This window comes from Musca vetustissima, unplaced genomic scaffold, assembly GCF_032173495.1.
Source record: "Musca vetustissima isolate MV318-11 ecotype Yass unplaced genomic scaffold, APGP_CSIRO_Mvet_v1 utg123765, whole genome shotgun sequence".
NCBI lineage: Eukaryota > Metazoa > Arthropoda > Insecta > Diptera > Muscidae > Musca > Musca vetustissima.
In genome coordinates, this window is record NW_026874041.1 from 87832 (window position 1) to 105781 (window position 17950).

The 17950-nt window shown below is 34.4% G+C and overlaps 1 protein-coding gene across 1 annotated transcript in view; it reads right to left on the minus strand.

The window, feature by feature from the left end:
- Window positions 1-17450, minus strand: part of LOC133330304 (synapse-associated protein of 47 kDa-like) — a gene marked incomplete at its 3' end in the record, with an annotated part of 105278 nt that extends 87828 nt beyond the window's left edge. The window contains exon 1 of the mRNA XM_061538754.1: window positions 17256-17450. Coding sequence (XP_061394738.1) covers window positions 17256-17434 — 179 coding nt within the window. The remainder of the gene's footprint in view (window positions 1-17255) is intronic.
- Window positions 17451-17950: the final 500 nt, after the last annotated feature.

Consider the following 17950-nt stretch of genomic DNA (forward strand, 5'->3'; position numbering starts at 1 on the left):
CACATTTGATCGGTAATTGGACAACAATTTATTGTTTTATTTCCAATTTTCTGCCTCATAAATAGTTAATTGATTATTTTTGTGCCACATCAGCAGCAACAGAAGTAGGCTACCGGAACATCAGTAGCAGCAGCAATCGATTTGTCGAAAATAAAGTTGTTTCGAAGTTTTGTTGGCTCACTTTCACTATCTCAATGACAGTTGATGTTACAATTTCCAATAATTTATTGCTCAGTTAATGGTCACTTGGGGAGAGAAATACTGCCCATTACTGGAAATGTTCCCTACCATCGTCTATCTTCGGTAGTAATAAATTTCACATTAACAACAACGACAACAACAGCAAGAACAGCGAACGATTGTTTGAGGAGTACACAGCTGTTAAAAGGATATTTTATGGGTAGCATTTAAATGGGAGGGGGAAATTTAAATGTTTTTTCCAATTAACTGGATGCAAATAAAAGGATATTTAAGTTGGTAAATATCCTTGGTTGTGACACGTTAAATATAGAGGACAAAACTTGCTCTGGATACTTAATTTGAGAGAATATTTTCTATAGAAAAAAGGCTTCCTCAGGGGCTGAGGAATTTTTTTAATTCCGAAGGGACTGAGAAATTTCTTTCTACAGAAAAGTTGAGCATTTTTTCTATATAAAAAAGTCTTCCTCAAGTGTCCTGAGGATTTTTTTTTTCTATATAAAAAATTTGAGGAATTTTTTTCTACAGAAAAAAGTCTTCCCCAGGTGATGAGGAATTTTTTTTTCTACAGAAAAAAGTCTTCCTCAGGTGTCCTGAGGAATTGTTTTTTATATAGTAAAAAGTCTTCCTCCATTGTCCTGAGGAATTTCTTTCTATAGAAAAAAGTCTTCCTCAGGTGTCCTGAAGAATTTTTGAATTTGTTTTATAGAATAGTCTTTCTCAGGCCTGACGATTTTTTTCTAATGGAAAAAAGTCGGCATTGGGGACTGAGTATTTTTACTGACGGGCTAAGGATTTTTTTCTATAGAAAAGTCTTCCTCATGGGCTGAGATTTTTTTCTATGGAAAAAAGTCTTTCTATGCGACTAAGAAAAAGTGTTCAAGGGCTGAGGAATCTTTTTCTATCGAAAAAGTTTTCTTCAGTGTCTAAAGATTTTTTCCTATAGAAAAAAGTCCTCAGGGGCTGAGATTTTTTTTATAGAAAAAATGTCTTATTCATAGGCTGAGGAATTTTTTCCTATAGAAAATAGACTTCTTCATGGGCTGAGGAAGACTTTCTTCCTGAAAAGTATTATTTAAAAAAAAACTACCTTAGGAAACCCTATTTTTTATACCCTTCACCACACTGTGGTACAGGGTATTATGTCTTTGTGCATATGTTTGTAACAGGCAAAAATAATCGAGATAGACCCATGGTTCCTTTTGAGAATATGCATAGAATCACTTTCTGAGTCGATTTATGCATGTCCGTCCGTCCGTCTGTCCATGTTAAATTGTAAACAAAGTACAGGTCGCATTTATGATCCGAATTGGATGAAATTTGGCACATCTCATTTGTTTGGCCCTATTGAAATTGGGAAAAATCGGTTCAGATTTAGATATAGCTCCAATATATATTTTCGTCCGATTTAAGGTCAATGATGTACCAAAGTCCCTATATGTCTTTCGATTTGCACGAAATTTGGCATAGCGTACTGAATTAAGTCTAGAATGATGTGTGCAATGTTTCATGAAAATCGGTTTAGATTTAGATATAGCTCCTATATATAGTTTTGCCCGATTTTAGGTAAATAGTCCACTAAAGTCCCAATATATCTTTCGATTTGCATGAAATTTCGCACAGCGTACTGAATTAAGACAAGAATGATATGTGCAAAGTTTCGAGAAAATCGGTTCAGATTTAGATATAGCTCCCGTATATATCTTCGTCCGATTTAATGTAAATGGTGTACAAAAGTCCCTATATATCTTTCGATTTGCACGAAATTTGGCATAACGTACTGAATTAAATCTAGAATGATGTGTGCAAAGTTTCGTGAAAATCGGTTCATATTTAGATATAGCTCCTATATATAGTTTCGCCCGATTTTAGGTAAATAATCCCCTAAAGTCCCTATATATCATTAGATTTGCACGAAATTTGGCACAGCGCAAGGAATAAGGTCTAGAATGATGTGTGTTAAATTTCGTGAAAATCGGTTCAGATATAGATATAGCTCCCATATATAGCTTCGTCCGATTTAAGGTGTACCAATGTCCCTATATATCTTTCGATTTGCACGAAATTTGGCATAGCGTACTGAATTAAGTATGGAATGATGTGTGCAAAGGTTCCTGAAAATCGGTTCAGATTTAGATATAGCTCCCATATATATTTTCGTCCGATATTATGTAATTGGTGCACCAAATTCCCATATATCTTTCGATTTGCACGAATTTTGGTATAGAGTACTGAATTAAGTCTAGAATGATGTTGCTAGGCCAATTGACACAACGTACTGAAGTAATATAAATTAGTCTCTGGCATACCCAATGTGGTGCAGGGTATCATATAGTCGGCCCAGTCCGACTTTACTACTTTCCTTACTGGTTTTTCCTATAGAAAATATATTTTTTCCCATTGAATTCTGCTTCAAATAATTTCCACTACATTAAAGTTATGTTATTCATGTACTATTTGAATTTAATTACGATCATAAAACGAATGAGATGACATTTTGAAATACAAGTATCTGTTACAAATTTATTTCATAGTCAGTCAGTGTCACGATTCCACAACAAGCAACTGTAACAGTTCACCAACAGGGTAAACTGTTTTGTAAGGCCACATTGTTAGGATTTATTTCGATACGTAATGGACATATAGAATTTTATTACATTTTGAGTATTTTAATATGCACGTAGGCGCACCACCACACGTACACCAACATTTTCCATTTTATTACTGTGAAACGTTTTTATTGTATTTAGAGCATACTTTTAGGTGCTTAAATTTTATTGTTACTCGGGTGGGGGTTTCTTTTTGGGAATTTATTTCTATTTTATTGAAATTTTCTATTTACTGTGAAAACAATAAAAAAAAATGTTGAGAGTCAAATAATTCTGTTTATCACTTTGAAATATGAAGATTGAACAACACTTTTTTATTTCATTTGAACTTTGACATTTTTCAAATGATTTTTTTTTTTTTTTTTTTTTTTTGAATACTTTAAGGGCAATTTGTGTGTGTGTGTGTGTGTGTGTGTGGGAGTATTTTTGTTTATTTGGGAATACCAAGTGTTTTATACAAATTTTAAGGGCAAATTTTAAAGAAAAAAAAATTGTAGCAAAAAAATTGTAAAGCATACCTTAGGGGGATTTTTTGGTTCTACTGAAATGTTGCATACTTTTAGGATGTTGAATGTGGTATTTTTATATTGTTTTTGTATATTTTTTTTTTCTTGAAAGGCAATTACCATATGTTTCCCAAAAAAATGTTAGGTAACCCATTAGACCCTTTTTGTTTCATAGGATTTATATGAGCGTGGGGAAATATTAGCCTACCCTTCCTAATAGGGGTTTTTTTCGTCTTGAAACATCTCAAAGCTTTTTTTCAAATTCATACTTTATTTGTTATACTCATTAGCCCTCAGATTGATATCTGTGTTGCCTTAAATAAAATATGACACAATCTGATTTAAAAATTTCAGAACTATTTATTTTCTTTGTTCCATATTTTGTGTGATAGTGTCCTGGCACAATGTCTTGCATATTTTCAGTTGTGGTTCTATTTGTTTTCACAGGTGTTTTGTGTAAAAAAAGGCCAAATGGTTATTCAAGCCAAGGTCAATAAAACACGTCAAATTAAAAGATATTCAGCTGGCTTAGGCCAAAGTCGGTAAAATTAGCTAGACTAGCTGAAGCGAAAGGAATGAACCTACTTCAGCTGTGATCATGACACAATACCAACGAGAATTTTGTTTTACAACAGAGGGTATTTTTGCAAAAAAAAAAATGAAAAAAATCAGTTCAAGAAGCCTAACCCAAAGAGTCCAAATAACAATGTCAAAAGGTGAGGCAAAGAAGAAAAATTCAACGCTGACATGCAAGGCTGTTTGTTCGATTTTTGTCCTGGGCTCGTTTTTATATCCTTGTTTTGCAAAATTGAAACACATGTTAGCAAGGATTATTTTTCCCCTTTTGTAGAACACATCAATTTTGGAGCAATGGAATGTCATATCCATATGTTGGATTGGAGCCTTACAAGTTCTTGGCCTTTTTTCCGTTGGCACAACAAACAACAGCAATAACAAAAAAGAAAAATAAACTATTCATTCGTTAATGGAAGTTTTGTAAAAGGAGAAACAAAAAACGAAGCAAAAAAATGGCAATGCTATTGAAATTAAATTAGCTTTTGTAGAATGAATGTTTATGGCCATTTGAAAGGGAAATCATTATCATGAAATAAATGTTTTTCCTGGGGCAGAGAGAAAAAAACAACACACGAGAACGTGGTCGGGATGGGTAGAGGAATAATTAAATGTGTTAAAAAAATTTCAAATGACATTGAAGCAAGTCCTTTTAAAGGCTGAATATTTGTTCTCAGGGCCATCGGAATTTTTAACGTTAAAAAACTCAAAGAATCTAAGGATTTTTAAGGAAAACCCTAACTTTATATAGAGGAACTGAAGAATTGTTCTACGGAAAAAAATATTGGAGTCTACGATTTTTTCTGAAGACCATACCTATTATTTTTTTATAACAAATTTCTAGGACCCTTTGAAGTCACATTTTTAATTAAAAACCAGTAAGGAAAGTAGTAAAGTCGGACGGGGCCGACAATATGATACCCTTTACCACAATGGGTATATTCAAAAGAGGTCGCATTTTTAAAGGACCAGTAAAATTAAATTGGACCAATAAACATGTCCTCCTGCAACCGATACAAAATTTTCCATTTGGTCAGATATAGAAGGTATATCTAAATCTGAACCGATTTTCACGAAACTTAACACACATCATTCTAGTCCAAATTCATTACGCTATGCCAAATTTCGTGCAAATCGAAAGATATTAAGGGACTTTGGTGCACAATTTACATTAAATCGGACGAAAATATATATGGGAGCTATATCTAAATCTGAACCGATTTTCACAAAACTTAACACACATCATTCTATACCTTATTCATTACGCCGTGCCAAATTTCGTGCAAATCGAAAGATATATAGGGACCTTGGTGCACAATTTACATTAAATCGGACGAAAATATATATGGGAGCAATATCTAAATCTGGACCGATTTTCACAAAACTTAACACACATTATTATAGACCTAATTCATTACGCCGTGCCAAATATCGAAAGATATTGAGGGACTTTGGTACACCATTTACATTAAATCGGATGAAGAAATATATGGGAGCTATATCTAAATCTGGACCGATTTTTAGGAAACTTAACACACATCATTCTAGACCTAATTCAGTACGCTATGCCAAATTTCGTGGTAATCGAGAGATATATATGGACTTTGGTACACCATTTACATTAAATCGAACGAAGATATATATGGGAGCTATATCTAAATCTGAACCGATTTTCCCAATTTCAATAGGGTTCGTCCTTGGGACAAATAAGTGACCTATTTTAAATTTCATCAAATTCGGATCATAAAAGCGACCTGTACTTTGTTTATTATTTAACATGGACAGACAGACGGACGGACGGACGGACATGCATATATCGACTTAAAAAAGTGATTTTATGCATATAAACCATGGACCCATGTGTCTATCTCGTTTCATTTTGCCTGTTACAACCATATGCACAAAGACATAATACCCTGTACCACAGAGTGGTGAAGGATATAAATATTGTCAGCCCAGGTGCCAGTTATTCTCAGGAGATTGTAGTCTATTATATGTATAGAAAATGTTTTAATGGACTGTTTTAATGGAATTTTTTCTTTTTTTTATAGAAAAGGTCTTCCTCAGCCCTAGAAGAATTTTTGTGCAATTTTTTTCTATACTAAAGAATATTTTTCCTATTGACAAAAAATCATTCTCAGGCGAACTGAGCGATCTTCTTCAGGGACTACAAATTTTTTTTATTAAAAAAGTATTATTCTAGTCCTGGAAATAATTTTTCTGTAAAAAGTTTTTTTGTGGTCAGATTTTTTTTTTTTAGAAAAATCTTTCTGATAATTTTTTATACAAAACGAAATTTTGTCCTATTGACAAAAAATGCAGGCGAACAAAGGGGTCTTCTTTAGGGTCTAAGAAGCTTTTTCTAGAAAAGTTTTTCTGATAATTGTTTACCTATAAAAAAAGTTCTCTGGCGAGGGGTCATCTTCAGGGTCTAAATTGTAAAGATTTTCTCCATGATTTTTTTATCACACTTCCACTGCTGGGATATAATTTTTTTAATATAGGAAACAATATTTCATAAGGTGCGTGAGGATATTTTTCTATAGAAAAAATGTTTTACATTTAGTGAGGAAATTTTTGCATAGAGAATTCATTGGACCTGAAATAGCCTTCCTCGCTGACTTCGAATTTGTCCCGATGAAAAGTCATTTCGGCAGGGTGAATTACTTCTTTTGTATAGAAGTCTTCATCTGGTGTTTAGAAGTTTTTTCTATAGAAAAAGTGCCCTGAGGAGTTTTTCGCTAGGGATTTTTGTCGTAGAAACAAATCTTCTTCAGGTCGTTAGAAATTTTTTTTCTGAAGAAAAGGTCTTGTTCAGGGCAAATGGAATTTGACTTTGTCGTCCTAATATTCTGAGATTTTTTCTATAGAATAAATTATTCTCGTGGAACTAGTTTTTTTAAAGAAAAAAGTCCCCTTGATGGAGCTTCAGAAATTCTTTCTATAGAAAATATGTCATTCTCAAGGGACCTGAATGACAAGTCTTGAGCATTTTCTAAGTAACAGGCAAAAAGAAAAGGAGATATACACACGGTTCCTTTTGAGAATATCCATAGAATCACTTTCGGAGTCGATTTACGCATATCCGTCCATGTATTTTTGTGAACAAAGTACAGGTCTCATTTATGATCCGATTTGGATGAAGTTTGGCATAGGTCACTTACTAGGCCCAAGGACGAACCCTATTGAAATTTGGAAAAATCGGTTAAGATTTAGATATAGCTCCCATATATATTTTCGTCCGATTTAATGTAAATGGTGCACCAATGTCCCTATATATCCTTCAATTTGCACGAAATTTAGCACAGCGTAATGAATTAGGTCTAGAATGATGTGTGTTAAGTTTCGTGAATATCGGTTCAGATCTAGGTAAGGTTCCCATATATATTTTCGTCCGATTTAAGGTAAATGGTGCACCAAAGTCCCTAAATATCTTTCAATTTGCACGAAATTTGACACAGAGTAAAGAATTAGGTCTAGAATTATGTGTGTTCAGTTTCCAGAAAATCGGTTCAGATTTAGATATAGCTCCCATATATATTTTCGTCCGATTTAAGGTAAATGGTGCACCAAAGTCCCTTAATATCTTTCAGTTTGCACGAAATTTGCCATAGCGTAATGAATTTGGTCTAGAATGATGTGAGCTAAGTTTCCTGAAAATTGATTCAGATTTAGATATAGCTCCCATATATATTTTCGTCCGATTTAATGTAAATGGTGCACCAAAGACCCTATATATCTTTCGATATACACGAAATTTGACACAACATAATGAATTAGGTGATGTGTGTTACGTTTCGTGAAAATCGATTCAGATCTATATATAGCTCCCCTATATATTTTCGTCCGATTTAATGTAAATGGTAAACCAAAGACCCTATATATCTTTCGATTTGCACGGAATTTGTCACAGCGTAATGAATTAGGCCTAGAATTATGTATGTTAAGTTTCGTGAAAATCGGTTCAGATTTAGATATAGCTTCTATATCTGATCAAATGAAAAATTAGTATCGGTTGCAGAATGACATGTTTATGGATCCAATTTCATTTTACTGGTCCTTTAAAAATGCGACGTCTGTTAGTATTAATCTGTGGTGAAGGGTGTAATATAGTCGGCCCCGTCCGACTTTACTACTTTTCTTACAGTTTTTTTTTTTCTATAATCATGTGGGCTTAAGTAGGATTTTTTATATAAGAAAACAATTCTCAGTGCTCCCAAGACCTGTTTCTCAAAAAACTCCGAAAATAATTTTTCCTATTAAAAATAGGGACTTGGCGATGTTTTTTTTTTCTACGAGAAAATAACTGAAATGCCTGAGGAGGCCTTTTAGAGCAAATATCGTGATTATTACTTTTTTATGACTTTTGTAATTTTTAAATAAAAATCAATTTCATCCACATTCATGAAATGAATAAATAAACCATTAACACATCTTGTGTTTATTATTATTATTTTTTTTTTATGGAAAAGAAAACAAACGGGAAAAGAAAATCATGGGAAAAGAAAAGTAGCTTGAGAAACTAAACCATATGGTTAGGTTAGTTGGTTAGTGACGGCGGTATTGATTTGTTTTTGCTCTTGGTACGACACAATGTTATTTATGGCTCCCCTCTAAAGCAATCAATTCAATTGTGTGGCCCTTGTGGCCATGTGTAAACAATGATTCAATTCATAGTCCTAACTTACTTACTACTTACCCCCCAAAACCCTCCTCCCAAAGGCCTTCCGATAAGAAAACTACCCCAACACTAAGAAATAATGAAAAAAAAACGAAACCGAACAGTAGAACTACGCAAACTCATAAACTTGACAACCCCCACCAGCAGCACCACCAGCCCGAGCACCACCACCATAAAAATCTTCCCTTAGTAGAATTCTTCCTGGCGTTTTCCAATATTCCTGGCAACCAAAAAACGAAATCCAAACAGAAATGTTTGGAACAAAAGAAAAGGATAAGCCAAAGCAAAGACTGAAGAATTTATTTCTGCTGCTGCTCTTCTCTCATTAATGGGAATATTAAAATGAAAAGTGACACAAGAATCCTTGGACAAATAGAGTTGAAAAAAAAAAACAAACAGCATCGTTGAGGTCGTTGTTGCATTTTTATCTTCTGTTGAAAAAAATGTATGTGGGTATTTTTTTTTACTCTCAAATATTTGACCTCTATAGATTTTTTTGGTAGGCATATAACAAATAAAACAACAAAGAAGAAGAAGAAAAAACGAAACCAAAGGCAAATACAAAACTGGGACATCTAATTTTGGCCAAAAAACAAAAAAAAACTATTATCAATATTTGTTATTTGCTCTTCACTCTGTCATCATCAATTGCCAACTATATGGCCAATTTATAGAATCAAAAAACCCCCAAAGTTTATCATAGACGACATCAAGTCTGACATATTTCAAACCGAACAAAAACAACAACAATATTCCAGCCAATCCATTTGAGTTGTTGAAAGTTTTCTTGTATCCCAGTTTTGACATAACGTATTTATGGGACCCCGTTTGCAAAAGAGGTTAATTCAATTACAACAACAACAAACATGATTAAGTGTCGTTGTTGTGTAATCTATCAATATATTGAAACATTCATATATATTTATATACCTACACAAACATACATACATTAATACATAACACTTGTATAACACTTTTTCCATTTAACCATTTGTATATCGAGGTCCTTGATCGATCAATTCATTGTTTCGCCTCAAAACATTAAGCTGGATTAACTATCGCCTCTCTTTCTCTATCCTCGATAAGAGGATTTGCAGTGATAGGTTTTAATGGCTTAATGGGAGGGATTGGAATGTATACATTATTGTCTTATTGTTAAGTTTTACCTTACATAGATCCTGACATATGGGACATTTATTGTTTGGTAGACCATAGAAGAAAAAAAAAAATAGTATAACCTAGGAAACGTTTTTCTTCAGGATTTCAAATATTGTATTCAATGAGAATATTTTCTCCTTCTTGGAATAAATAAATACTTTTCCAATCAGAAAAGACAAAAATAAAACCAGTACGGAACGTTCATAAGCCGGAGGGGCTTTGGTGCACCATTTACCTCAAATCGGACGAAAATATATATGGGAGCTATATCTAAATCTAAACCGATTTTCACGAAATTTATCACACATCATTCTAGACTTAATTAAGTAAGCTGTGCCAAATTTAGTGCAAATCCGTGCACCATTTACATAAAATCGGACGAATATATATATATATATATATGGGATCTGTATCTAAATCTGAACCGATTTTCAGGAAACTTTACACACATCATTCTAGACCTAAATCATTACGCTGTGCCAAATTTCGTGCAAATTGAAAGATATACAGGGACTTTGTTGGACCATTCACACTAAATCGGACGAAAATATATATGGGAGCTATATCTAAATCTGAACCGATTTTCAGGAAACTTAACACACATCATTCTAGACCAAATTCATTACGCTGTGCCAAATTTCGTGCAAATCGAAAGACATATAGGGACTTTGGTGGACCATTCACACTAAATCGGACGAAAATTTATATGGGAGCTATATCTAAATCTGAACCGATTTTCAAGAAACTTAACACACATCATTCTAGACCTAATTCATTACGCTGTGCCAAATTTCGTGCAAATCGAGAGATATTTAGGGGCATTGGTGCACCATTTACCTTAAATCGGACGAAAATATATATGGGAGCTATATCTAAATCTGAACCGATTTTCTCGAAATTTAACACACATCATTCAATACCTAATTCATTACGCTGTGTCAAATTTCGTGCAAATCGAAAGATATATAGGGACTTTGGTGCACTATGTACCTTAAATCGGACGAAAATATATATGGGAGCTATATCTAAATCTGAACCGATTTTCAAGAAACTTAACACACATCATTCTAGACCTAATTTATTACGCTGTGCCACATTTCGTGCAAATCGCAAGATATATAGGGGCTTTGGTGCCACATTTACCTTAAATCGGACGAAAATATATATGGGAGCTATATCTAAATCTGAACCAATTTTTCCAAATTTCAATAGGGTTCGTCCTTGGGCAAAATAAGTAACCTATGCCAAATTTCATCCAAATCGGATCACAAATGCGACCTGTACTTTGTTCACAAAAATAGATGGACGGACAGACGGACGGACATGCGTAAATCGACTCAGAAAGTGATTCTATGCATATTCTCAAAAGGAACCATAACTAAAATCGATCGGGATTTTTATGTTTTATGTTGGCTGTGCCATGGAAAATTACTGCCGGGAAAAACCAAACAACAGGGACTCAGACTGAAAAATTTGGCTAAGACCTTGAATATATCGAAAATAACGCCATATGGAGGTCATGCAGTAACATGGATTTATATTGTAAATATTCCATAAAGAATTTATTTACCCACCAAGGTGCCGAAACTACAAATTATAATAATTTCGTAATGCAAAAATATAGTAAATTCGGTTTAAAAATTGTCTGTAATTTAAATCGGTTGGAAAATGCACCCAGGAGACATATATGTGGAATATAACTAAATATCGTCCGATATGTATAATTTTCTTGGAGATTTACCACCAAACAAGAACTCAAAATGTCAAATTAGAACCACGAGCATGACATTTAAACATGTGAAATTATTGGAGACTCCTATATACCAAAAAAGACGTGAGAAAAAGATGATTACCTAATAGGGGGATATCGTTTTATTGGATTGTACCAAAACGGGGATCAATTTTGATAAATTTATCTATCTCTATCGTGATTTCAAAAGACGGACAAGCAGACGCATGAATCGACATAGAATTTGATTCTGATCAGGAATATATATACTTTATGTGGTCTCCGGTGAATATTTCGAGGTGTTGCAAACGGAATGACAAATTTAATAGGGTCTTACATGTAAAATTACTCCTTAAGGACTGACCGATTTTTTCCAAAGGAAAAAGGTAAATTTTAGGATCCGATTTTTGTGCAAAAATAAATGCATAGTGCTCAGGGACGAACTGAGAATATACTCCAGAACCAGATGATATTTTTCAATAGAAAAATTGAATTTTTCCGACTTTGCGAATTTTATTCCCATATGTCCTACAGAAATAAGCGATTCTCCGAAACGATTCATATTGCGTAAAAAAAGAATTCTCGGGTTCTTTGGAAGACGTTTTTCTTTCTTTGGAAAATATAATGTCCAGGGAGAATTTTTCCTAAAGAAAAATATACAGGAAAATAAAATGAGAATTTGTTTCTTAGTGGAAAATATACCTCTCAGTTGGTTATATTATGGTACCCTTCATCACTTTGGTAGTATTGCTGAGGGACAATGACATCGACAAAATGAAATATGTGGTCTGTTTCAATCGTACAAACTTTGAAAGTTTGATGTGCCATTTACATTCAATAGGAGGAAAAAATATTTTTGGGAGCTGTATCTAAATCTGAACCGATTCCAACAAAACTTCGCATACGTCAAACTGTACTTAATACAGTACGTTGTGCAAAATTTTGTCTCAATCGGATAAATCTAAGCAGTTTAGTAAACCATTAACTTAAAATCGGACGATATTTTGACTTGGGTGAACTATTGTGGAATCGGAGAAATCTATATGTGAGAACTGTATCTGAACAGATTTTCAAATTCAATAGAATTCGTTATTGGACCAAATAAGTAAACTGTACCAAATTGCATCTCATTCGGATCATAAATGCGACCTGTACTTTGTGATTCTATGCATATTCTCAAATGGAACCATGGATCTACCTCGTTTCCTTTTTCCTACTAGAATAGATTTTCCCATATGTCTGAATAAAACCCGAGGCAATTAAATTCTAATCGTATAAGAAATTATAAATAGGGTTTAATTATACCCAAAAGTTTGTAACGCCGCGAAATATTGGTCCTAGGCCCACCTTTAAGTATACCGATCGTCATATCTCGACTAGCTGAGTCGATCTAGACATGTGTGTTCGTCCGTCCGTCCGTCTGTCCATTATAATTTGTAAACACGATACAGGCCCCAATCTTCACGAAATTTTGCATGTAGGATGGGTTCTGGCCAATGAAGACGCCTATTGGTTTTGGATATTGTTTCAAAGATCGGTTAATATTTAGGGGATGAAATGGACCAAATACTAAATTTTTGTCGGTTTTTCTGACCGCTGCAGAGGCCGCAATAATGGCCCGAACATCGTGAAATTTTCCATGGAGAAGGGGATCGGGCCAAAGAATAAGCATACCTGTTTTCATAAAGATCGGTCAATATTTAGGGGGTTAAATGGACCTTGACTTTTGTGTGAGAAATTTATTTAACCCTGAAGGTCATAGACCCGAGAAATTGATATTATATCCAAGAGGAGTGGTTGACCTTTAAATTAATACCAATTATATTGTTGTATGTGCTCGGATGTGGGAGTTACACCTACATATTTATAGGTATCTCCGTATTCGTATATTATTTAGTAACCCATTATCACTCTAGAGAGCGGAACTATAGCGCTGATCGCTTTGAAATGTTCCATGAGGTTCCAGTTATGGTCAAGGACAACGCCTATAATTTTCGGTGATGATCAGATAATAATTTTGGAATGAAGTGGACCGAAAACTTATTTTTTTGTGTTATTTTCGAGTCGATCTATAGACCACAATTGAAAGCCGAACATCAGAAATTTTTAGTTCCGTGGTAGTTGTGTAGGGTATCATATGGTCGGCCCCGTCCGACTGTATTGCTCCGCTCACTGGTTTTTTGCTTATGGAGGAAATGCCGGTGACTTGGAGGGTCTAAATTAGCTTAATAATACAGAGATGCTTAGAGTACGTGGGTACCTACCTTGCGGTCTTACCCCACGGTGCTGTAAACACCAGTTAATACAAAGCGTCAACCAACGCCCCCACACCGAAATGCAGGTACCAATCGATCACACGTATTTGGACGCGATCACCTCCTTGGATGAGGAGCGGAGCCCATCTAAAACTCCTGCCTTTCTATGGGTCAGGCACCCGGTTGTAATGCAACTCCACACCGAGCCAAAGCTCTCCCCGCGATTTGGGTTTAAACCACAACCAGCACGATGCTCCCCGAAGGGCCAACACCAACTGCCAGGCTAGATCCGCAGACCTAGGGGCCCTGACACCCGTGCTACCGAAACCTTCGGTCAGGTTCATAGCCAAAGCTATTACCAGTAGAACCCCAAACAGTTCGAGACTGGTCACTCACAGACTATAGCCTCTGCCCAGCTTCATAGCCAAAGCTACTACCATTAGGACTAACATGCAGACTCTCTCGCTGAAAGAGGATACAAAACAAAAGTGACCACCAATATCTCACGATATTTGTAGCCACCATGCATCTCACCCCTCCCAACAATTATTCCACAAGCCTGCTAGTCCGGGAGTGGTCACCCACAGACTAAACTCTGCACGTTTTCGTAGCCGAAGCTACTACCATTTGAGCTTGTAACTGCAGGCTCTCCACAATGGAATGACCATAAAGAGAGAGCTTAATAATACAATAAATCGAGATCTTCACCTAGAAAATCCTTCCGACCGGGCTAGTACCACATTTAATAAATTGTATAAAACTACTTTTATCGTCCGCCAGTCACATTATTCCTGAAATATGCAATGTGACATGCCGCCATGGGTAGGACAAAAAATGCATAGGACGGGTTTGAATTTGGACTTGCCATACATCAATTAATTTTCCCACATCCGAACATATAATTCAGGACTGTTGCAGGGCAGGGAGAAGATCGACCGCAACTCGGAACAAGATTTTAACTGCACTAACATATTGGACTGAATATTATATAACATTTTAAGGACATCAAACCATTTCAATGAGGTGGCAAAAATCATTTCCATATATCGCCACAGGAAAATATTGGATGACAATATTGAGATTAATATGTAGAGATTAAGAATAAAAACTCTGTTGAATCGATTCGTATTCACAATTGATTGCATAAGTTTGAAAAAAAAAAAAATATATATATATATATATATATCACAATGCATTAAATTTTTGTAAATCAATCCAAACCAAAGTTATAGCAAAAATGTACTTAGCAGACGTAAGATATATGAAACTTCCATACAGGCTGAAATAAAACAACGTCGATATATCACAATGCTTTAAAAATCGATATAGGAGACTTATGACAAGCTGAAATAAAACAACTGTTCCCCAGTCTAGGTCGAAAAAATCCTATCTTGAAAATATCGTGCCCAAAGAGTGCCGTGATTCAAACCCCAATTGGTTAGAACACCATTTTTGATGATAATTATTCTAACTTCATTATTAGGCCCAAAAAAATATATATTAGGGATACGTAGTCAAGCGTAAAAATCGACTCTTGTAATTTTCGATTTTTGCCTCTGACAAAAAAAATCGATTTTTATGCTTTTCAATTTTTGCCCTTGGCTGAAAACATACTATAGAGACAATTCGTATTTACAATTGATTGCATAATTTTGAAAAAATATATATATCACAATGCTTTAAAAATCGATACAGAAGGCTTATGACAGGATGAAATAAGAGAACTGTAGACCGTTTAGGCCGAAAAAAGGCCTATCGTTCCCAAAGAGTGCCGTGATTCAAACCCCAATTGGTTAGAACACCATTTTTGATGATAATTATTCTAACATGATTATTAGGCCCAAAAATATATATTAGGGATTTTTTTTTTTTTTTTGCCCTTGGCCGAAAAGTTGATTTTTTGATCTTTCGATTTTGTCAAACCAGTCCAAAATATATTTTCGACTTTTAACGACTAATTCAAAATCGACTAAAAATCTTGGTTTTTCTGATAATGAAACAAGTGTTTATGAAGAAAATCGAAAGTCGATCTTAAAAAGTCGACTTATCGATTATCTTAAAGATCCAAAGTCGACATGGACTTTTAGACTTTTTTATACAAAAAGTCAATTAATCGATTAGTCAAAAGCCGATTTACCTATCCCTAAAAAATATGGTCGTCCACTTAGTATGCCCCAATTTGTTTTTCAATTACAATAAACAAATCTAAGGGGTTTTTTTGGGGATACTGAGTTTGATATTGAGTCAATTGGTCTATAAAACTATTTAATAGTTCCACATTTTATGTTCACAATCTGTAAAGAATCTATTTAAAAAATGTTACATATGTTATTCACTTGCATATTCTTAATGATGTGAAAATAAATCAAGAAGAAGAACGAACAATAATTATTATATTTGGATAGATCTACATTCAAACCAATGGATTTTGAGAGTTTAGATTATTTTTTATGTTATTTTCAAAGGGATAAAGTTACTTATTCACATTTCAAAACAATAAGTAACTATATCCCTTTGAAAAAAATCAAAATTCATAATCACAGTAGATACTCATTCAAGGTATACGATATACTAGTATCCTTACAAAAAACTAACCTAATTGTCTCATGGAAACAAGGAAACCAGACATACTTAAGATACAATTAAGCTTAAGTGGTCATAATATGACATAACATGCAACCACGACGACCCAAATTGAGCGGATGCAGTTATGATTTGTTGTTTTTTTTAATCACTTTTCCTAATTCCTATCTCCGAAAAAAAATCTATATCGAATACGAAATGTGGATTCCCACTTTTTCCATTCAAAATGTTTTTCCATCCTAGTATGTTTTAAAAATCCAAATGTTTCTCCAAAATAATTTCAGCATATCGAAAATTCTAATCAGCAAAACCAATTGTTATGCTTCTTCTTGTTCATCATCATCATCATCCCCCACCCCCTTGTTGGTGTTTGTTCTAAAAAGCATTGCAGAACAAAAAAATAAAACGAAACGAAAAATTGTCTTTACAAATCACGTGTAGATTATAAAAACGAATGAAATGAACGATGAAAGAAAAAAAAATAACACAGAATCATCACACACATACGAAAAAAATTTCTAGGTTAGATGTACACACATAGTATCCTTGAAGCAGAAGAAGAGAGCTTTCTGTTTCAGTTCGTTTTTTTAACAAAACTCTCTCTTGTTGATAAGTTGGTCATTGGTTTTTGAGAGAGAGAGATATAAAAACATACCTCTCATTTCAATAAAAAGAGCGAGAGAGAATTTTCTCTCTCATTGAGAGTCCTGAGAGTTAATTTTCTTTTACCATTGGAATGTTATTGACAAAATAATAATCATCCCCGCTTTTGGAATCTGGAGTTAAGAATGACTTGGAAAAAACGCTACAACAACAAAACAATTTATCACGTGTGCTAAAACAAATACACTCCTAGTTCCTTGCTCAGAAGAAAAAATATACCTACATACCCAGAGAATGAGAGGAACCACTTTGGAGCTGAAAATGTTGAAATCAAAAAATGTGTAATACCAGCACACTTACCTTTTGCCTTCTTCGCCTTCGGCACCTTCAGCTGTTGCTGCTGCTGGATCCTGTTGTTGGGCAGCTGGTGCAGCAGCAGCTGCGGCGGGTGCTCCCTCAGAGGCGGGAACGTCTTCTTCGTTGCCACCTTTGACGGCACCCACCAACGATGTGAATTGATTTGTGATATTGGAAAACATTTTTGCAGGTTTTTGTTGGCTTCGAGGTTTTTCTGCTTCTTGTTTTTGCTGTGGGTTTTGCTTTTAGTTAGGCGTTCTTCTCCTTTGGTCTTTTACAATTTTTTCGTTTTGGTTTTTTTGGTTATTGCGATTTTGACAAATTCTGTAGATGACACATTTAGCACATTAACACACTTTTTTTATTACATAAACAAAAACAAAAAAATTCTATAATTTTACACAGTTTTTGTTGTTGTTAAAAATTATTTTTTTTTCATTTGTGGAATTATTTTTTTAAGGTTATGTTTAATGTATGCAAACAATAATTATGGAATTAAATCCCACATGAGAGGTAGAAAAAAACGTGAATGGGAGAGAGCAGAAATGGTGAGAGAGAGAGAGAGACAACTTTTCATCACCGCCGAGAAAAGGGGCTGCTAAGTATTGACCCCCATAAAAATCGTCCAGAGAGAGATAGATAATTGGAGAGAAATCCTGAAAATGAGCAAATCCGAATTGTCGTGAACTTCTTTTCAA